Source organism: Carcharhinus amblyrhynchos, chromosome 6 (genome assembly GCF_965287045.1).
Source record: "Carcharhinus amblyrhynchos chromosome 6, sCarAmb.v2.hapA, whole genome shotgun sequence".
NCBI classification, from domain to species: domain Eukaryota; kingdom Metazoa; phylum Chordata; class Chondrichthyes; order Carcharhiniformes; family Carcharhinidae; genus Carcharhinus; species Carcharhinus amblyrhynchos.
Genome location: NC_137329.1, coordinates 73,297,486 through 73,319,736, shown reverse-complemented (window position 1 = coordinate 73,319,736; position 22,251 = coordinate 73,297,486). Strand labels below are relative to the sequence as shown.

Below are 22,251 nucleotides of genomic sequence, written 5' to 3'. Positions count from 1 at the left end.
TATTCTAGGTACCTGGTACAATAACTACTGCTGGATTTTCCTTACAGTTTTCAAACCTATGGGATGCTATTTCAGGAGCTGTAGCTTGGAGGTTAGGAAAATAGAGAGGTTTTGAACTGGGTAAATTTAAAGATATTGTGGATAGCCATTAATGTAGTTAACTGTATTTTTGATTGACTTTCTTGCTGTGTGTTTTATTGTTTAATAAAATTTATTTTGTTTAAAATCAATACAAGAGAGCCTGGAATATACCTGACTGCTCTTCAAGTGTTTCCTCACATTATGCTAAATTGCATAAATCCAGTTAAGAGCAGGCATTTCAAAGTTTCCTTCTGGGTTTGAAATCCCCAAGCATTTATCAGCTGTACTCTTAACTTGATGCATGAAAACATTTGTGATTATCTGCCAATTTTACTTGATTATCAAGTCAGGTATTCTCCCTTCACCATGATGGAGAATTAAGATTCTGCTTAATGTTCAACAACAATAGTGCAATAAATGTTATAAATGATAAACTGTGACTTCAGAAAATTAAGAGCTTCAATTTACTGAAGACCCTCACTCTGGCTCTACAGGCTTGGATATCATCTTGTAAAGGTTTTGATGCTGGGATTCATGGAGGCCAAGGGACTGTACCTACATAAATAGATGGTCATTATAATGAGCACTGTGCAATTTGGGCAATGACAGGTTAAACATTTATTTTGTAGGGGATGACCTACCTGCCGAAATCATAAATCACCATTTTTGAAAAACGAGGGAATGGGAGAATTGCAGACTGACAAGTTGTTCAAAGAAAGCTAGTCATATGTAAAGGATACTGGGTTAAAGGATCTTTGCTCTTCAGCAAAAAACAGACTAATAATCTGGACACTTTCAAGTCTGGAGAGCAGAAGTCCACTGATTGATTTAGTTAATAGTATCTCTGTTTCAACGTGCCAGTCATATATCTCAACAGAATCCAGATTCAAGCTGCAGCTCATTGTAATTTCTGTGAGCCTGGGTGCAAGGATTCCTGACTGGTGTTGAAAGATCAATAATAATCCCTCAAGCAACTATATTCCCAAACTGCCTCCTGCTCCAAATACTGCCAGCATCACAGGCCAGTGCAATGATTGCTATGTTATCATGGTTGAAAACTGCCACCCATCTCCAAAGTCCTTGAGCATGTTGTCAACTCCCAAAATCATCTTTAAAAGTTGGGAGATTACCCAGTCTGATTACAACCTTGGTGTCATATTTGATCCTGGGATCTTGGAATGATCAGCTTATGAGGAACAGTTGAGCTGGTTGGATCTTTATTCAAATGAGTTTAGAAGAATAAGAGATGATATTGAGTCAGGTAGCTTTTTGATTGACATGGGATTCAAGTGTTAGAGGAGGGGGGTAGTTTCAGATAGGTGAAGTTGATGCCACAATCTGATGAGCCCTGACTTTATTGAAAAGGTGAAGCAAATGGCACACACCTGCTCCTAATTCATTTGTGTTCTTGAGAAGAGCTTCTGTTCTATTTGTACAATCACGAGAGACTGGCTACACTACTGAACAGAGGCAAATCTGTTTGGAACACTTTGCCATCTTCCATTTCTTTCTGTGTAATATTGAGGGGAAAATTTGATTTTAAGGTTTAAAAGAAAAGGTTTTTCTGTTGCCATCTCTTTGATGCTCTGAGTAATGGAATCCACTGACCTGCTTCTCTGTCGAAGGCCCTTGGAGAGTTTGGCTGCCTTAGGCTGAGGACTAGACACATCACCGTTCTCAGATGGTGTGGCATCTTTTGCTGGGGGAGGTGGAAGCCCTTCATGGATAACCAGTATGTCGTCTTTACCGTGCTGTCCAATATGCTGCTTGGCAAAGTCGAAACCTTTAACACTTGGCACTTGTAGCTGAAGAGGCAAATGTGATGGTCAATTAGGGTGGGTGGTACAGATGTCATCATATCATTAAAGGAAGTCTCTGTACTGAACTGCAATAAGCTGCAAATATTCCATCATGCCTGGTGCAGTACAAAAAGCATTTTCAATATTTTGTTTAACTCTATTCCACCATCTCCTTGGTCTTTTTTATTTTAATCATTACTTGCCAATTTACTAAGGCTTCTCTCCTGCTCTTTTCAACGTTGGTGAGGTCCTATGATTAGATTTCCTATAAATTACATGTATACTGGAAAGGGCAATTTCGTATTCTTATGTTTCACTGACGCTCCTATCTTAAAAAGTAAATATCTGATGTTTCTTTTGTCTCTCCCACATATTCAATGTTGCTTTAGCTGGAAATATAATTTATATTCAGGCCTGTTTGATTTTACAGGTACTGAAGGCAACCAAAGGGACCGTTATGATATAATAGTATGCCCAAAGAGGCAGTACTCCTCCACCAATCACACTCTACAATATAAAGGATGAGACCCATTCACAACAGAAGGAATCAGAGAACAACTGAAACCTGTATCCATGAATCTGGCTTGGTATATGCAGATTAGCATCAATCACTTTAGTGCAGAGGTATAGAAACCCGAGAAACAGGTTCTGCATCCAAGAGGTACATCTTCTTGCCATGTCCTGTTAATGGGCATTGCCTCTGCATGACTTATGATGAATAGACTGAAGTCCGTTCATAGGAAATAAGTAAACATACTGCCCACTCAGTCCCCCAGCACGATGAATACAGACAGGGCAGACTCAGAAACTGAATCCAAGATAACAGACATCACCAACTGAATACAAAGAACAAAGAACAAAAGAACAAAGAACAACCCAGCACGGGAAACAGGCCCTTCGGCCCAACGAGCCCACGCCGCCATTTCAACAAAGCATTTTCCTACACCTACCCTGCCCCGTGTGTATGTGAATGGTACCCCTAATGTAGCCAGATTCAGGGGAGAATAGTGTAGGGTCAATTTGGTACACCAATCAGCCTAAGAGCACATCTTTGGGGTGTGGGAGGAAACCGGAGCACCCGGAGGAAACCCATGCAACCACAAGGAGAATGCACAAACTCCCACAGACACAGGCCCAAATCCATGTATCTGCACAGCTAGCAGTGATAGTCTGCTGGTCCAGGATTAAGCACACACAACGACACGAAGTACTAGGCCACTCTCGAAACCTCCAAGAGCAGCCCACGCACGACCCACCGTGTGCATGCCCCTCGTTTGACAACAAGGTGGACTGACACCTGTGGATTAAAAGAGACAAACATTAACACGTAATATTACATTTCCAGTGTTGTCCCGAGGCTCTGACCCTTTTTAATACCGTCTACTATAACCCTCTATCCCTGTTTCGCTCATGTGTCTATCTAAGTAAACCTTAAACAAGTCCAACGTGCCTGCCTCCACCACCTTACTTGGTAGCGCGTTCCAGACCCCCATGACCCTCTGCGTGAAAAACCTTCCTCTCGTATCCAAATTATACTTCTCCCCCTCACCCTTAGATCGTGACCTCTCGTAATAGTTGTCCCCAATCTAGGGAAAAGCCTGCCACTGTTGACTCTATCTATTCCCTTCATTATTTTATACACCTCTATCAGATCCCCCCTTAATCTCCGTCTTTCTAAGGCGAAGAGCCCCCGTTTTTCCAATCTTTCCTCGTAACTCAGTCCTTCCATACCAGGCAGCATCCTGATAAACCTCCTCTGCACCCTCTCCAGGGTCTCCACGTCCTTCCGGTAGCAAGGTGACCAGAACTGGATGCAGTACTCCAAATGCGGTCTAACCAACATTCTGTACAACTGAAGCATTAGACAACAGCTCTTATACTCTATACAATAGTTTAATGAAGGGGGACTTTTGATGCTGTGAGCATGATCCCAGTCATTGAACCAGAAGTTCTGGGTTCCAGTCCCATTCCAAGAAGGTCCATTCATAAAGTGGCAAAACAGACAGTAAGAGTGATAAAGACCCTGGTTAGCTATACTGCAGAAGGCAATGGCAAACTATTGCAGTACCTTGCTAAGCATAGTCATAGTTCACCACAGATTACAAAAAAAGGAAATTGATGGTGGACAATGCTCTCTTAGGGTATGCTGACTGAAGAGAGTGAGTGAAATTAATGAACCCATAGTTCAGATTATAAATCCTATTGGGCATACAAGACATAGGAGCGTATGACAATTTTGCATTGTAATCCAAATACTATTATAAATACATGGCTAGTACACTTCATACAAACAATCATAACTTGGAGGTTGATTCACACACTTTCCAATAATTCAGTGAACTAATGACACTGTGTTTAACCAGGTGTTTCTTACTGTCTAAATCTGAATTCCTGCAGTAGATAACCCAAATTTGGTGGTTGTCAGTTAAGTGAATGCTGTTGTGCACTGCGAGGTGGTAGTGCCTAAATCCCGTTGCATCACATGGAAACGCATCAAAAAATTAACAGAAATAAACATCCTGTGAACGTTCATATATACTGTGCTATGTTGTGGGATGTATGCTAAATTTGCGATTTGCTATGTGCCCAAGTATATGAAAACTTTTGGCAGAAGTAGGAAGTAAAAGCAGCAATGAAGGGTTTTTGCTTCTAGAATTGAGGTGTCCTGCCTTTTGACTCTCTCCAACCATCTCTTGTAAATTCCAGACTACTTATGGTTTGTTCCCGCAAGATGGGCTAAAGGTTTACAGTATTGGGCCAATAACAAGTTCCGTGTTGCAAACACCTGTCAAAAGGCAGGCATTAATTTTTTTTTAGCTCATTCATGGCATGTGGGCATTGCTGGTAGTGCCAGCACCTATTGTCCATCCCTAATTGCCCTTGGGAAGAGAGTGTTGAGCCGCCTTCAAGCAAGAATGGTCCTTGCTAAACAAGTTCGGGAGAGGCCAGGGCCCCTGTGCAGCCAGCCTTCACAGCTGGGGCCACAGTATAAACTGTTTATGTACTTGTGGAGGGACACAAACAATGCTGCACATTACGGAGTATCCCCTTTCCAGGCTAAGCAGTGGACTGATCAACTTAAATTCAACAGATGAGGAGACTATGGTTTGGCTTTGACCATTTGCACTTGTTAAAAAAACTGATGTACTCTCCCCATCCCCACAACCCTTTCCCCAGTCTCCATCAATTCACTTGCTAGGTTGATGAGATTGTGACTTGCAGAATTTGTTCTGAATGCACAATATCCTTGTGGACTGAACGTGATCTGATCCACAGGAGAGATTGGCCAAGCAGTCTGAGAAATGCAAAATGTTGCAACTAGAAAAATAAATCAAAGCTGGATCAAAAAGAAAGGATACACTGGAATTCTGAAAATGAAACAAGAATTCCTTCCTATTAAGAGCTTCTCTTTTCTGCAAGAATAAACAAAAAATATTGCAAGTATGAAGAACCCTGACATATGTCAAACTCATGGCCATCCTACCTCACAACACATTAAATGTACACCATAACATTCAAGGAAATGCAGGCGGTAGCATTGTTTGATTTACATTTTCTCATCTAAGCCACATCTTTGGATTCATATAAATGCAAAATATTGTAGATGCTGGAAATACAAAATAAATACAGAAAATCTTGGAAAGATTTAGCAAGTCTGGCAACATCTGTGGAGAGAGTTAATGTGAAAAAGCCCATGTGGATTCAAAACTTTAAGTCTTGTTTCTCTCCACAGATACTGCCAGACTTGCTGAGTCTTTTGCAACATTTTCTGTTTTTATTTTGCATCTTTGAAGTTCTTTGCAAGGTGCTCCAATTTCTTGAAACACCAAAATTCTGTAAGAAGTCTCACAACACCAGGTTAAAGTCCAACAGGCTTATCTGGAATCAAGAGTTTTCAGAGCGTTGCTTCTTCATCAAATGAGTCTCATCTGATGATGGAGCAGCACTCCGAAAGCTCATGACTCCAAACACACTTGTTGGACTTTAACCTTGCGTTGAGACACTTCTTACTGTGCCCACCCCAATCCATCGCTGGCATCGCCACATCATGTCTACCAAAATTCAGGATACACTTAACCTGGCAAATCTCTTTGAACACAGACTTTTTTTTTGTTTTTATTCTAATTCAATCAAATCAAGTCCAATTCAGAGTCTCAACAAGTTGAGACATTCCCAATCCAAACTGACAAGACAGGGCTCTCATCTCCTGTCTTGGGCTTGATCTATATGATCCAAGCTGATTAACACAGACATTTTTTGTCCATGTTGCACTTGTGAATTAGCTTTTACCTACCCTGTCCCCTCTTTTTAGTCAGTTATCTTTTGGATGATGACAACCCATTTCTATTGCATCTCCTTCAGATTCACTATATAGGTCCTCTGTGGCCACTTGAGCTACCTTCAGCATCAGCTTTAACATTACATCTGTTTCATGTTAAAGTCATGCCTGCCCTTTTAAAGCAAAGTGGTTCTTCAATTCATCTCTTGTACTAGATCTCCCACCCCCACAGTTTAACATTGCAGTTCATGGTCAATCAGCACCCGGCCTTGTTCATAATCAAACTAAATTAATGCAATTTTCAAATTCACAAGGGGTCTTGGAATTAAGGAGATAACACTGGAATGTGATAGTTGAAGGCTCTCTCACTTCTGGAGCAGAAGGAGGATTCACTGGAGGGCAGATGGAGGGAGTAGATATCTTGAAGGGATTTGTAAACAAACAAATCTGATCTCCACCCAAACACATTAACATTTCTTTCCTTTTTCAGATCCTGAGGACTTGGGTGTGTGTTTGAAACAGTTCTTGTTTCTTTCCCTAAATTCCAGCTTATGCTTTTTTTAATGACACAAGTTTGGTTTATTTTCTATTCTGAAACATTCTACATTTTTCAGACTGCCTGTCTGGTTACTCCTGTGCACAAGGATAAATGCATTCAGAACACATCAGCATGTCACAATCCCCTCATTCCAAGTTATTAAAGACACAACAGGGACAATATCCAGATTATACCAAACTGCTGAGGCAGTCTCCAGCAAAAATCATTTTCACACTGACCCATTTCAGTTCTGTACAAGCAACGCTTCCTTTTTTTAAATCTTGTACTAATGTTATTCCTCCAGGTTATATTGTTAAAATAAGATAGCCCAGTTTTGTTTCTCATCAACTTTTTAAATGAACGACTTACGTAGAGTGCACTGATGCAAAAAGGCACCATTTTCCATCAACATTGTGGAATTTGGGTCACTGGGTGTTTAGGTGAGAAGCAAAGGAAGGGTTCTTGGAATGCTGCCGGGATAGTTTCCTTGAACTGTGTGTGTTGGAGCCGACGAGGGAGCGAGCTATCTTGGATCTGGTGTTATGTAATGAGGCAGGTAGAATTAGGGACCTTGTGGTGAAGGATCCTCTTGGGAAGAGTGATCATTGTATGGTGGAGTTTCTGATGCAGATGGAGGAGGAGAAAGTGGGTTCCCGGGCATGTGTCCTTTGTTTGAACAGAGGGGAGTACGATAGGATGAGAGAGGAATTGGCGAATGTTGATTGGGGGAGCGCATTGGAAGGTAGATCTGCTGAGGAACAGTGGAGGATCTTTAAGGAGATCTTTCTTGGTGCTCAGCAGAAATTTATTCCGATGGTTAAAAAGGATCATAGGAGGAGAGATAATCAGCCGTGGATAACGAAGGAGGTAAAGGAAAGTGTTAAATTAAAAGCGGAGGCGTTTACAGTAGCTAAGAGTAGTGAGCGAGAAGAGGATTGGGAGAGGTTTAAGTATCAACAAAGAATGACGAAGAAGTTGATAAAGAAGGGTAGGAGAAACTATGAAGCTGGGCTAGCACTTAATATAAAAAAGGATAGCAAGAGTTTTTATAAATATATAAAAAGGAAGAGGCTGGCTAGGGTGAACGTTGGACCCTTAGAGGATGAGAAGGGGGACTTAGTGGTCGGGGATGGGGAAATGGCTGAGGCCTTGAATAACTTTTTTGTTTCTGTCTTCACGGAGGAGGACATGAATAATTTGCCGGGTGTTAGCGATGGAAAGGTGGTAGGAGTGGAGGGCCTGAATGACATTATTGTTACTAGACAGGCAGTGCTCGAAAGACTGGAGGGACTGATTGCGGACAAGTCCCCAGGACCGGATGGAATGCATCCAAGGGTTCTGAAAGAAATGGCAGAGGTGATAGTGGATGCCTTGGTGATTATTTTCCAAACCTCGCTGGATTCCGGGGAAGTGCCAGAAGATTGGAAAACGGCTAATGTTACGCCGTTGTTTAAGAAGGGTGGCAGGCAAAAGGCAGGGAATTATAGGCCGGTTAGTTTAACGTCTGTTGTAGGTAAAATGTTAGAATCTGTGATCAAGGAGAAAACAGTGAGGCATCTTGAGGAGAATCATTTGATAGAGCAGACGCAGCACGGTTTCGTTAAAGGGAAGTCGTGTTTGACAAATTTATTGGAGTTCTATGAGGATGTGTCTAGGGCGGTGGATAGAGGAGAACCGGTGGATGTGGTGTTTCTTGATTTTCAGAAGGCGTTTGATAAGGTGCCGCACAAGAGGTTATTACAGAAGGTCAGGGGGCATGGAGTTGGGGGTAGGGTGTTAGCGTGGATAGGGGATTGGCTGTCAAATAGGAGTCATGTTGTGGGTATGCCGGCGTTGGACTGGCGTAAACACAGTAAAAAGTCTGACAACACCAGGTTTTAGTCCAACCTATTTATTTGATAATATACTCACAAGCTTTCGGGGTTAGCCCCTTCGTCAGGTGAATGGAGAGTTCTGGCCTCAGACAGAGCATATAAAGCACAGACAGTTTAGAGATTACTGATTAGAATGCGAATCCTTACACCTAACCTGCTGTTCAAGACCTGAAGTGGCTGATAATGTGAGTGGAAGGAGCACTGATCACAGTTTAAAGAGATGTGTATTGTCTCCAGACAGTACAGTAAGTGAGGTTTTGCAAACCCAGGCAAGTCACGGGGGTTACAGATAGTGCGACATGAACCCAAGATCCCTGTTGAGACCGTCCTCATGTGTGCGGAACTTGGCTATCAGTCTCTGTTCAGCGACTCTGCGCTGTCGTGTGTCGTGAAGGCCGCCTTGGAGAATGCTTACCCGAAGGTCAGAGGCTGAATGCCCGTGACCGCTGAAGTGTTCGCCAACAGGAAGGGAACAGTCTTGCCTGGTGACTGTCGAGCGATGTTCATTCATCCGTTGTCGTAGCGTCTGCATGGTCTCCCCAATGTACCATGCTTGAAGCATGGTACATTGGGGAGACCATGCAGACGCTACGACAACGGATGAATGAACATCGCTCGACAGTCACCAGGCAAGACTATTCCCTTCCTGTTGGCGAACACTTCAGCGGTCACGGGCATTCAGCCTCTGACCTTCGGGTAAGCATTCTCCAAGGCGGCCTTCACGACACACGACAGCGCAGAGTCGCTGAACAGAGACTGATAGCCAAGTTCCGCACACATGAGGACGGTCTCAACAGGGATCTTGGGTTCATGTCGCACTATCTGTAACCCCCGTGACTTGCCTGGGTTTGCAAAACCTCACTTACTGTACTGTCTGGAGACAATACACATCTCTTTAAACTGTGATCAGTGCTCCTTCCACTCACATTATCAGCCACTTCAGGTCTTGAACAGCAGGTTAGGTGTAAGGATTCGCATTCTAATCAGTAATCTCTAAACTGTCTGTGCTTTATATGCTCTGTCTGAGGCCAGAACTCTCCATTCACCTGACGAAGGGGCTAACCCCGAAAGCTTGTGAGTATATTATCAAATAAATAGGTTGGACTAAAACCTGGTGTTGTCAGACTTTTTACTGTCAAATAGGAGGCAGAGAGTAGGGGTCAATGGGTGCTATTCGGATTGGAGGTTGGTGACTAGTGGACTGCCCCAGGGGTCGGTGCTGGGGCCTCAGCTTTTTACCATTTATATAGATGATGTGGAGGAGGGAACCGAGCGTATGATGTCGAAATTTGCTGATGACACCAAGATTGGTGGAATGGCAAATTGTGCGGAGGGTGTGGAGAGTCTGCAGAAGGATCTAGATAGGCTGGGCGAATGGGCCAGGAACTGGCAAATGGAATTTAATGTTGGCAAGTGTGAAGTTGTCCACTTTGGTAGGAATAATGGTAGGAAGGACTACTACTTACATGGCGAAAAACTGCAGCATGCGACGGTGCAGAGGGACCTCGGGGTCCTTGTGCATGAGTCACAAAAACCCAGCTTGCAGGTGCAGCAGGTGGTCAGGAAGGCAAATGGCATGCTGGCCTTCATAGCGAGGGGGATTGAATATAAAAGTAGGGAGGTCTTGCTGCAACTGTATAGGGCACTGGTGAGGCCGCAGCTGGAGTACTGTGTGCAGTTTTGGTCGCCGCACTTATGCAAGGATATTTTGGCCTTGGAGGGAGTGCAGAGGAGGTTTACTAGGCTGATGCCGGAGTTAAGGGGATTGAACTATGAGGAGGGGCTGAATAAACTAGGCTTGTACTCGTTAGAGTTTAGAAGAATGAGGGGAGATCTCATTGAGACATATATGATGATGAATGGGATGGATAGGATAGAGGTGGAGAGGCTCTTCCCGCTCAGAAAGGACAGAGGACTAGAGGGCACAGCCTCAAGATAGAGGGGGGGTGGTTTAGAACAGAGCTGAGGAGGAACTTCTTCACTCAAAGGGTGATGAATCTCTGGAATTCTCTGCCTGTTGAAGTGGTGGAGGCTGCCTTGCTAAATATATTTAAGACACGGGTTGATAGGTTTTTGATAGGCAAGGGGATTAGGGGTTATGGGGAGAGGGCGGGAATGTGGAACTGAGACACGACAGATCAGCCATGATCTTATTGAATGGCGGGGCAGGCTCGAAGGGCTAGATGGCCGACTCCTGCTCCTATTTCTTATGTTCTTAATCTTTCAAAATGTTCTCAGCTGAAGTCATTGACTGCCTGCTGGGGTACAGCCCTTATTACCTTTTACAAGTAGTCATTTTGCAGCACGAGGCAGTCAGTTTCTCTGAATTACTCAACCCTAGAAGCCACTGCTGCTAAATCTGATCCTAGCTGATGTTCACACTGAAGCCAAATGTCATATCCAAGCCAGTTCTGCCATAGAGATCAGGTAACCTAAGCAGAGATTGGAGGCCAAACCTGGAGCTCTTTTTGGCTCAGTATAACAAGAGTGACCTTTTACCCATTGACTAACAGCCTTTCCAAATTCTAACCCCATTTTCATATGACTGCAGGAGTTCTTTAGGATAGTGTCCCGGGCCCAATCATCTTCTATTGCTTCTTCAATGACCTTCCTTTCATTATAAGGTCAGAAGTGGGATATTTGTTGATGATTCCACAATGTTCATGACAATTCGTGACTCCTCAAGATAGCAAAGAAGTCTATGTTCAAATATAGCAAGACCTAGATATGACTAAACCCATAACCGCTACCATCCAGAAGGACAAGGACAGCAGATACCAGATAACACCACCATCCTGACTTGGGAATATAATGTGGTCCTTTACTGTCACTCGATAAATCCATGAATTTGCATCCTAACAGCATTGAGGGCATACCTACATCTCAGGGACTGCAGTGGTTCAGAAAGGCAGCTTATCACCACGTTCTGATGGGCAATAAATGCTGGCCTAATGCCCATATCCCATAAACTAACCATAAAACCCAGTATAAAATGTTTTTGGCACAATTTTCAGAGTTCAAATATTTGAATATCTTCTACCAAGCAATAAATATCTATTTTATAAATTGATGTGGACAACTGCCTTTGTGCTGAAATTAGCAGGGATAGTATAGTTAGGGGCATTGACATTGTTCTGTGATCAGGATCAAGAATCCCGAAGGTTGTGTTGCCTGCTTGGTGCTCGGGTTCGGGATGTCTGATCTGGGCTTCAGAGGAACTTGGAGTGGGAGACTAGTTGTCGTGGTCCACGTAGGTATCAATGGCATAGGTAGATCAGGAACAAAGGTTCTCCTAAGAGAGTATGAACAGCTCAGAGCTAAATTAAAAAGCAGAACCAAAATGGTAATAACCTCTGGATTACTACTTGAACCATGAGCTAATTGGCACAGGGTCAATAAGATTAAGGGGGTGAATGCACGGTTCAAAGACTGGTGTGGGAGAATGGGTTTGAATTCATGGAACACTGGCACCAGTATTGGGGAAGAGGGGACGTGTTCCGATGGGATGGTCTTCATCTGAATCATGCTAGGACCAGAGTCCTGGCGAATCGTATAATTAGGGCTGTAGATAGGGCTTTAAACTAAATAATAGAGGGGGGCAGGGTTCAGTTATATGGAAAATTAGAAAATCAAAGTTAAAAGGAGAGGGTAGAGGTGCAGGTAATGGAGCTAGGGCTCAGGAGAGGTTAGTAAAGTTTCCAGACCACATAATAGAACAGAAAATATAGGTGACAGGCAGAACAAAAAAGGTGACAAGTACGAAAAGGGAGGGGGTCAATGCAGGACTGAGAGTGCTGTACCTCAATGCATACAGTATACAGAACAAGGTAAATGAGCTTGCTGTGCACATTGAAATTGTGGGCATCACAGAGATGTGGCTGCAAGGGGATCAGGATTGGGATCTAAATATCCAAGGGTATGTGTCCCATCGGAAGGACATGGCAGATGGGCAGAGGGGGCGGGGTTGCCTTGTTAGTAAAGAATGAAGTTAAATCGATAGCAACAAGTGATATAGGATCAGAAGGCATAGGACCTCTGTGAGTAGAGCTGAGGAATCGCAAAGGTAAAAAGACGCTGATGGGAGTTACGTACAGCCCCCCTAGCAGTAGTCAGGATGTGGGGCAGAAAATAAATCAGGATATAGAAAAGGCATTTAAAAAAAGGCAATATTACAATAATCATGGGGCACTTCAATATGCAGGTGGGCTAGAAAATCAGGTAGGTAGTGGATCCCAAGAAAAGAAATTTGTGGAATGTCTAAGAGATAGTTTTTTGGAGCAGCTTGTGACAGAGCCTATTAGGGAACAGGCAATTCTGGATTTGGTGATGTGTTATGAGGCAGACTTGATTAGGGAACTTAAGGTGGAGGAACCCTTAGGAAGCAGTGACCACAACATGATAGAATTTGCCCTGCAGTTTGAGAGGGACAAGCTGGAGTCAAATGTAACGGCATTACAATTAAATAAAGGTAACTACAAAGACATGAGGCAGGCGCTGGCCAGAGTTGACTGGAAAGGGAGACTAGCAGAGAAGACAGTGGAACGGCAATGGCAGTTTCTGAGAGGTATGCAAGAGGCACAACAGAAATTCATCCCAAGGAGGAGGAAACATGCTAAGGGGAGGATGAGGCATCCATGACTGACGAGGGAAGTCAACGACAGCATAAAAGCAAAAGAGAAAGCATACAAAGTGGCAAGGATCAATAGGAAGTCAAAGAATTAGGAAACTTTTAAAAGAGAGCAGAGGACAACCAAAAAAACAATAAGGGGGGAGAAGATGAAATATGAGTGTAAGCTAGCTCATGATATAAAAGATAGGAAGAGGTTTTTTTAAATATAGAAAAAGGTAAGAGGCAAAAATTGGACCACTGGAAAATAAGGTTGGAGAAGTAATAATAGGAAACAAAACAAAGACAGAGGAACTGAATAGTTACTTTGCATTAGCCCTCACGGTAGAAGACACTGGTGGGATGCCAGGCTCCAGGAGAGTCCAGGGGCACAGATGAGTATAGTGGCTATCACTAAGGAGATGGCTCTGGGGTAACTGAAAGGTCTGAAGGTGAATAAGTCACCTGGACCGGATGGACTACACCCCAGGGTTCTAAAAGAGATGGCTGAGAAAATTGTGGAGGCGTTGGTGGCGATCTTTCAGGAATCTCCGGAAGCAGGAAGGGTACCAGGAGACTGGAAAGTAGCGAATGTAACGCCACTGTTTAAAAAGGGAGGGAGGCAGCAGATGGGAAATTATAGGCCAGTTAGCCTGACTTCAGTGGTTGGCAAGATTTTAGAGTCCATTATTAAAGATGAGATTGCAGAATACTTCGAAGTGCATGATAAAGTAGGACTGAGTCAGCACAGCTTTGTCAAGGGGAGGTCACGTCTGACAAATCTGTTAGATGTCTTTGAGGAGGTAACAAGGAAGTTAGATAAAAGAGAACAAGTGGACGTGATTTATTTAAATTTGCAGAAGGTCTTTGACAAGGTGCCACATAGAAGATTGTTAATTAAGTGCCCGGATGTCAAGGGGAAGATTCTGGCATGGATATAGGATTGGCTGACTGGCGGAAGGCAGCAAGTGGAGATAAAGGGGCCTTTCTCAGAATGGCAGCTGGTAACTAGTGGTATGCCTCAGGTGTCAGTGCTGGGACCACAACCTTTTGTTCTCCGGAGCAATGTACTTGGTGGCTGTGGCTTTGGTGAGTACTGGATTTACTTGGAATCGCTTTCTGACTGCACTTCCCGTTTGCGGGGTTTGAGAGAGTGTAGTTTACTTCCGTACCGGAAGTTAGGCGAGGGGATTGTCAGGAAGGGGGAGCGGGGGGGGGGGGTATAAAAAGGAGGTAGCGGCATACAGCAGGCAGCGTCGAGAGTGGGCAGCGGAGTGAGTGGGAGCTGAGTGAGAAGGGCTTTGGCTCGCTGGGCTTAGGCGAGAGCAGGCTTAGAGAAGGTGAGTTGAAGTTTTCTAACTTTTGACGCATACAGGAGGTTGGGACATGGCAGGGGCTATGGGGAGGAACATAAGCTGTGTTAGGTGCCACATGTGGGAGTTCTTGGTGGCGTCACGTCTCCCGAAGGTTCACATCTGTGTTAAATGTTTAGAGTTGCAGCGCTTGAGGGCCCGGGTCAGGCAACTCGAGGGGCGTTTAGAGGATGCGTTTCTGGTCAGGGAAAACGAAGAGGTAATGTCTAAGAACCATGAGCAGGAAGAGGTCCCAAGGGCTGAAGAGCAGGATGGGTGGACAACTGTTAGGTGGAAAAAGAGGAAGAAGAAGAATAGTCATGGTCCCCCGGCCTCCCCAGTGGCCCCCCAAGATTCATTGACAGGGGCACAAAAGGATAGGCAGGAGGGACAGAAGGGGGCTGGGAAGGTGATAGTGGTAGGGGATGGGAGGGTCCAAGGCATTGACAAGAGGTTCTGTGGGCAGAGGCGTGACTCCAGGATGGTGGTCTGCCTCCCTGGAGCAGGGGTACAGGACGTAACGGAAAGGGTAGAGGGAATTTTGAAAGGGGAGGGGACCCAGGCAGAGGTAATAACACACGTAGGGGAGAGGGACGTAGGAAGGAGGAATAGGGTAGATGTACGTAGGCAATTTAGGGAGTTGGGGTCCAAACTGAGGAGCAGGACCTCCAGGGTGGCATTCTCTGGGTTGCTGCCTAGTACCAGCAGGGCTAGGAATAACGAGATCATGCAGCTGAATGCATGGTTGAGGGATTGGTGTAGGGTAGAGGGCTTTACTCTTGTAGACCACTGGGAGGTATTTATGAGAGAAGGACAACTGTATAGGAGGGGTGGGGAGAATTTGAATGGGAGGGGGACTAGTGTCTTAGCAGGGAGGTTAGTTGGTGTGTTTAGGAATGGTTTAAACTAATGGGGGGGGGGGGGGGGGGGGGATGTGGCTGATAGCTCATTAGACACTGGGGCCGGGAGAGAGTTGGGTGACAGGAAAATTATCAGGGAGGAGGTTCCGAGGGACACTGGTGGGTTGAACTGTGTCTGTTTCAATGCGAGGAGCGTGACAGGAAAAACGGATGAGCTTAGGGCCTTGATGTTTGTGAGGGAGTTAGATGTGGTGGCAGTAACGGAGACGTGGTTACGTAAAGGGCAAGACTGGCAGCTGAATGTTCCTGGGTACAAGTGTTTTAGGTGTGACAGAGGAGGGTTAAAGAGAGGTGGAGGGCTGGCACTGTTAGTAAAGGAGAACATCACAGTAGTGCAGAGGGAGGACAATATGGAGGAGTTAGGGATTGAGTCGCTGTGGGTGGAGTTGAGGAATAAGAAGGGAAAGATTACGATGCTAGGGGTATACTATAGGCCACCCAACAGCCCGAGGTCAGTGGAGGAAGGCATTTGCAGAGGCATTTTGGAGGTGCAGAAAGAATAAGGTGGTTGTAGTGGGTGATTTTAATCTTCCTGGAGTGGATTGGAGGGGGCCTAGAGCTGGGGGTACAGAGGGAGAGGAGTTTGTAAAATGTGTTTTGGAAGGGTCCCTAGAGCAGTACGTAACTAGCCCGACTAGGGAAGGGGCTATACTGGATTTAGTGTTGGGTAATGAGCCGGGGCAGGTGGTTGAGGTTGAGGTAGGCGAACACGTGGCTAACAGTGACCACAAGTCTGTCTACTTTAGGGTAAAAATGGAAAGAGATGAGTGCCGTCCGAAGGGGAGGGTGCTGAACTGGGGGAAGGCGCGCTATAACCAGATTAGGAGGGAGCTGAAGAACACTGATTGGGAGGGACTGTTAGCTGGCAAGTCCACAGTTGGCAAGTGGGAGGCTTTTAAGGGCAAATTGAAAATGTTGCAGGAAAGGCATGTTCCGGTTAGGCGGAAGGATGGGAAAGGTGGGATTAGAGAGCCGTGGATTACAGGGGGTATCGAAGACTTGGTCAGGAAGAAGAGGGAGGCGTATGTTAGGTCGAAACAACTGGGTACGGAGAGTGCGCTGGAGGAATATAGAGAGAGTAGGAGGGAGCTAAAAAGGGGAGTTAGAAGGGCGAAGAGAGGGCATGAAATGGCCTTGGCTGATAGGATTAAGGAGAATCCAAAGGCATTTTATTCCTATATTAGGAGCGAGAGAGTGGTTAGAGGGAAAATTGGTCCTCTTAGGGACAAAGGAGGGGAGTTATGTATTGAGTCGGAGGGAATGGGGGAGATCCTGAATGAATACTTTGCGTCGGTATTCACGAAGGAGAGGGGTTCGGTGTCATGCGGTGTCTTGGAGGGAGCTGTAGATCAGTGGCAGGAAATATCCATTACGAGGGAGGAAGTGCTAAGGCTTTTAGGTAGTGTAAAGATGGATAAAGCTCCGGGGCCTGATGGTATTTATCCCAGGCTGCTTAGGGAGGTGAAAGATGAAATTGCTGGGCCTCTGACGCAAATCTTTGTCTCTTCTTTGGACACTGGTGAGGTCCCAGAAGACAGGAGGGTAGCTAATGTTGTACCGCTGTTTAAAAAAGGTAGTAGGGATAACCCTGGAAATTATAGACCAGTGAGTTTGACATCGGTGGTAGGAAAATTAATGGAAAAAATACTTAGGGGTGGGATGTATGAGCATTTGGAGTGTTGCGATCTGATTAGGGATACACAACATGGCTTTGTTAGGGGGAGGTCTTGCCTTACGAATCTGGTAGAATTCTTTGAGGAGGTGACAAAAACAGTTGATGATGGGCGAGCTGTTGATGTCATCTATATGGATTTCAGTAAGGCGTTTGACAAAGTCCCTCATGGTAGGCTGGTAGAAAAGGTTAAGGCGCATGGGATACAAGGGCAGGTAGCTAGGTGGATTGAGAACTGGCTGGGCAATAGGAGTAAAAAGTCTGACAACACCAGGTTTTAGTCCAACCTATTTATTTGATAATATTCTCACTAGCTTTCGAGGGGACAGCCTCTTTGTCAGGTGAATGGAGAGTTCTGGCCTCAGACAGAGCATATAAAGCACAGACAGTTTAGAGATTACTGATTAAACTGTCTGTGCTTTATATGCTCTGTCTGAGGCCAGAACTCTCCATTCACCTGACGAAGAGGCTGTCCCCTCGAAAGCTAGTGAGAATATTATCAAATAAATAGGTTGGACTAAAACCTGGTGTTGTCAGACTTTTTACTGTGTTTACGCCAGTCCAACGCCGGCATACCCACATCTGGGCAATAGGAGACAGAGGGTAGTTGTTGAGGGGACCTTTTCGGGCTGGAGGCCAGTGACCAGTGGTGTGCCGCAGGGCTCAGTACTGGGACCTCTCCTCTTTGTAGTATACATAAACGACTTGGAAGAGAGTGTACGTGGTGTGATCAGCAAGTTTGCTGATCACACCAAGATGGCAGGATTGGCGGATACTGAGGTGGAAAGTCAGGTGATACAGCAGGATATAGATAGGTTGGTACATTGGGCAGATAGGTGGCAGATGCAATTTAATCCTGACAAATGCGAGGTGATGCATTTTGGAAGGAATAATGCAAAGAGGAGCTACGTGATAAAAGGTAGACCGATTAGGAGTATAGAAATACAGAGGGACCTGGGAGTGCAGGTTCACAAGTTTATGAAGGTTGCGACACAAGTGGAGAAAGTTGTGAGGAAAGCTTATGGAATGCTAGCCTTTATAGGAAGGGGTATAGAGTATAGGAGCTGCCGTCTAATGCTTCAGTTGTACAGAACGTTGGTTAGACCGCATTTGGAGTACTGCGTCCAGTTCTGGTCACCTTACTACCGGAAGGACGTGGAGACTCTGGAGAGGGTGCAGGGGAGGTTTACCAGGATGTTGCCTGGCATGGAAGGACTGAGTTACGAGGAAAGGTTGGAGAAACTGGGACTTTTCTCCTTGGAAAGACGGAGATTAAGGGGAGACATGATAGAGGTATATAAGATACTGAAGGGAATAGATAGAGTCAATAGTGATAGGCTGCTCCCTAGATTGGGTACAATTACGAGAGGTCATGATCTAAGGGTGAGGGGGGAGAAGTATAATTTGGATGCGAGAGGAAGATTCTTCACGCAGAGGGTTGTGGGGGTATGGAACACGCTACTGAGTAGGGTGGTGGAGGCAGGCACGTTGGACTTGTTTAATGTTTACTTAGATAGACACATGAGCGAAACAAGGATGGTGGGTTATAGTAGGGGGTATTAAATAGGGTCAGAGCCTCGGGAAACACCGGAAATGCAGACTTACAGGTTAACGTTTTTGTCTTTTTATTCCGCAGGTGGCGGTCCACCTTGTTGTCAAACGAGGGGCATGCACACGGTGGGTTGTGCGTGGGCTGCTCCTGGAGGTTCCGGGAGTGGCCTAGTACTTCGTGTCGGTGTGTGTGCTTGATCCTGGACCGGTAGACAGGCGCCGCAACAGCTCAGTGACTAGCATTGCTAGCTGTGCAGATACATGGATTTGGGCCTGTGTCTGTGGGAGTTTGCGCATTCTCCCTGTGGTTGCGTGGGTTTCCTCCGGGCGCTCCGGTTTCCTCCCACACCCCAAAGATGTGCTCTTGGGCTGATTGGAATACCAAATTGACACTATTCTCCCCTGAATCTGGCTAAGTTAGGGGTTCCACTCGCATACACGCAGGGCAGGGTAGGTGTAGGAGGATGCGGCGGCACGGGCTCGTTGGGCCGAAGGGCCTGTTTCCCGTGCTGGGTTGTTCTTTGTTTTTACAATTTATGTCAACAATTTGGAGGAAGGAACTGAAGGCACTGTTGCTAAGTTTACAGACGATACAAAGATGTAGAGGGACAGGTAGTATTGAGGAAGCAGGAGGGCTGCGGAAGGACTTGGACAGGTTAGGTGAGTGAGCAAAGAAGTGGCAAATGGAAGACAATAAGGGAAAATGCGAAGTTCTGCACTTCGGAAAGAGGAATGGAGGCACAGACTATTTTCTAAATGGGAAAATGCTTAGGAAATCAGAAACAAAAAGGGACTTGGGAGTCATTGTTCAAGACTCTTTTAAGGTTAACGTGCAGGTTCTGTCCGCAGTTAGAAAGGCAAATGCAATGTTAGCGTCATGTCGAGAGGGCGAGAACAGGGATGTACTTCTGAGGCTTAGAAGGCTCTGGTCAGACCCATTTGGAGTATTGTGAGCAGTTTTGGGTCCTATATCTAAGGAAGAATGTGCTGGTCTTGGAAAGGGTCAAGAGGAGGTTCACAAGAATGATCCCTGGAATGAAGAGCTTGTCGTATAAGGAATGGTAGAGGACTCTGGGTCTGTACTCGTTGGATTTAGAAGGATGAGGGAGAATCTTATTGAAACTTATAGGATACTGCGAGGCCTGGATAGAGTGAGCGCGGAGAGCATTATTTCACTGGTAGGAAAAACTAGAACCAGAGGCTAAAGGGACAGTCCTTTAAAACAGAGATGAGGAGGGATTTCTTCAGCCAGAAAGTGGTGAACCTGTGGAACTCCCTGCTGCAGAAGGCTGTGGAGGCCAGGTCATTGAATGTCTTTAAGACAAGCGATAGATAGGTTCTTGATTAATAAGGGGGTCAGAGGTTATGGGAAAAGGCTGGAGAATGGGTATGAGAAAACAAGTCAGCTATGATTGAATGGTGGAGCAGACTCGATGGGCCAAGTGGCCCAATTCTGCTCTTATGGTCTTATGAAATTGGGCTGAATTGTCCACGGGGGAATATTTTCAGGTAATTTTAAATGCTTCAATATTCTTCTGATGAGTTCAGTATGTCCAAGTGCAGACTGTTAGATCCCCCATATAAATGAGGAGGTAAAATTAAATCTATCTCAACACTGAAAGAAAATAGCCCTTAGCCATGATTTTCCCCTCTGGTGTACAGCTCATGGTACAGATTTGCTTGAGCCACTGATCTCTATATAACATAAATAATTTAAGTTTTGGCTCTATCTGTTCATCCTTTATCATTTGTTCCTTTTTGTTAAATTAAGAAATCAGCTATTTACTGAAGAAACATAAAACTTAGTAAATAAAGTGTATGTGGTGGTGGAGGAGGAAAGAGTGAATGTTTAAGGTGTTGGATGAGATGTCAATCAATAACCCGCTTTGTCCTAAATGATACTGAATCTGATGTCAATAGTGGCCGCCTGTCATTTGGGACAATAGTGTAGGGGAATGCCTGCCATTAGGGAGGACGTTCCTGGGGAGCCCCCATAATTAGGGGCACAATCCAGGTGTCCCCATTGAATATGGGACTCTCCTGGACGCCATTTACAATTGGCAAACTCCTGGGGATCCCTCTTCAGTTACTGAAATATTATCGATAACTGCGCACTCTTCAGGATCACCTGCAATAAGCAACGCACTCCAGGGCATACTCTGTAAATACAGATAGATTCCTAGCCTCCCCTACTTTAAGGAAAGAGACCCAGATACCCAAAGTAAAACAGTGTTATTTACTGCAGAACTCTGCCAAAGCCAGTCCCAGGGCTGGCAACTTTGCTGAAGTCAGTCCCAAGCCAGGTTAAAAAGGGTTGGACATGAAGATAGAACCCACACTCTGTAAAAACCCATCAGCACTAAAATAAAACAGCAAGTACCTCCTAAGTCTTATATTTCTATAACAAGAGAGTCAATGATCACAGGGGACAGAGAGGATAGCAGAGTTGAGAACACCAGCAGATCAGTATGGATCTTACTGCGTGATAGAGCAGATTCAAAGGGCTGAATAGCCTACTCCTGCTCCAAAGTAATTGCTATACCAAAGTAAGGATGACACCGGAGAATGTATGTATGATGGGATCAAGTTTGAGCTTTAGTGGGTGACAGCCAGTACACCAGCAAATCCTCACCGCCAGATTCCACACAAGGCACGTCAAAGTCACTGCTGTGCAAATTTATCTACCAACAAAGCCAGACCTGAGGAGGTGAAACATTAATTCTGCCAACTGTGGGATACGCTGGATGATGTACCCAGCCAAGATATTAAGCTACTGATCTGTGACCTAATGCTAAGCTTAATGGCAAACTGTGAGGACTGAACAGTTCGATTGAGCTCATGAGTCAGCAAGCATGTTCAATGGAAATGGCAAGTGTCTGTAACAACACGGTTGCATGGTGGTTAGTACTGCTGCCTCAGCGCCAGGGACCTGCATTTAATTCCAGCCTCAGACTGCCTTTGTGATTTTGCACATTTTCCTAATGTCAGTGTGAGTTTTCTCCAGGTGCTCCAGTTTCCTCCCACAGCCCAAAGATGTGTGGGTTAGGTTGATTGGCCATGCTAAATCATGTAGGGTTACAGGGATATGGCCTGGATGGGATTGTGGTCAGTGCAGACTCGATGGGCCATTTTAGTTTTGTTCCACGATGAACATTCAATTCTCTATACCAATAGAAGAGAGTTCATATAATTTAGCATGTTTCAAAAGGCAAAACTTTGGGGCAGCGTGGTAGCACAGTGGTTAGCACTGCTGCTTCACAGCTCTAGGACCTGGGTTCGATTCCCAGCTCGGGTCACTGTCTGTGTGGAGTTTGCACATTCTCCTCATGTCTGCATGGGTTTCCTCCGAGTGCTCCAGTTTTCTCCCACAGTCCAAAGATGTGTGGGTCAGGTTGATTGGCCATGCTAAAATTGCTCCTTAGTGTCCTGAGATGCGTAGGTTAGAGGGATTGGTAGGTAAATGTGTTGGGATATGGAGGTAGGGCCTGGGTGGGATTGTGGTCGGTGCAGACTCAATGGGCCGAAGGGCCTCTTTCTGCACTGTAGGGTTCTATGGTTAAAACTTTTCAACAGGCTTGT

At 45.1% G+C, this 22,251-nt stretch overlaps 1 protein-coding gene across 4 annotated transcripts in view; it reads right to left on the bottom strand.

Annotated features, from left to right (window-relative positions):
- The window catches only part of LOC145344002 (UPF0606 protein KIAA1549-like), a 267,713-nt gene that overhangs the window by 52,176 nt on the left and 193,286 nt on the right, over positions 1-22,251 (bottom strand). For all 4 annotated transcript variants that reach the window (XM_080190645.1, XM_080190648.1, XM_080190646.1 and 1 more), the window contains one exon: positions 1,690-1,886. In XM_080190645.1, coding sequence (XP_080046771.1) covers positions 1,690-1,886 — 197 coding nt within the window. The remainder of the gene's footprint in view (positions 1-1,689; positions 1,887-22,251) is intronic.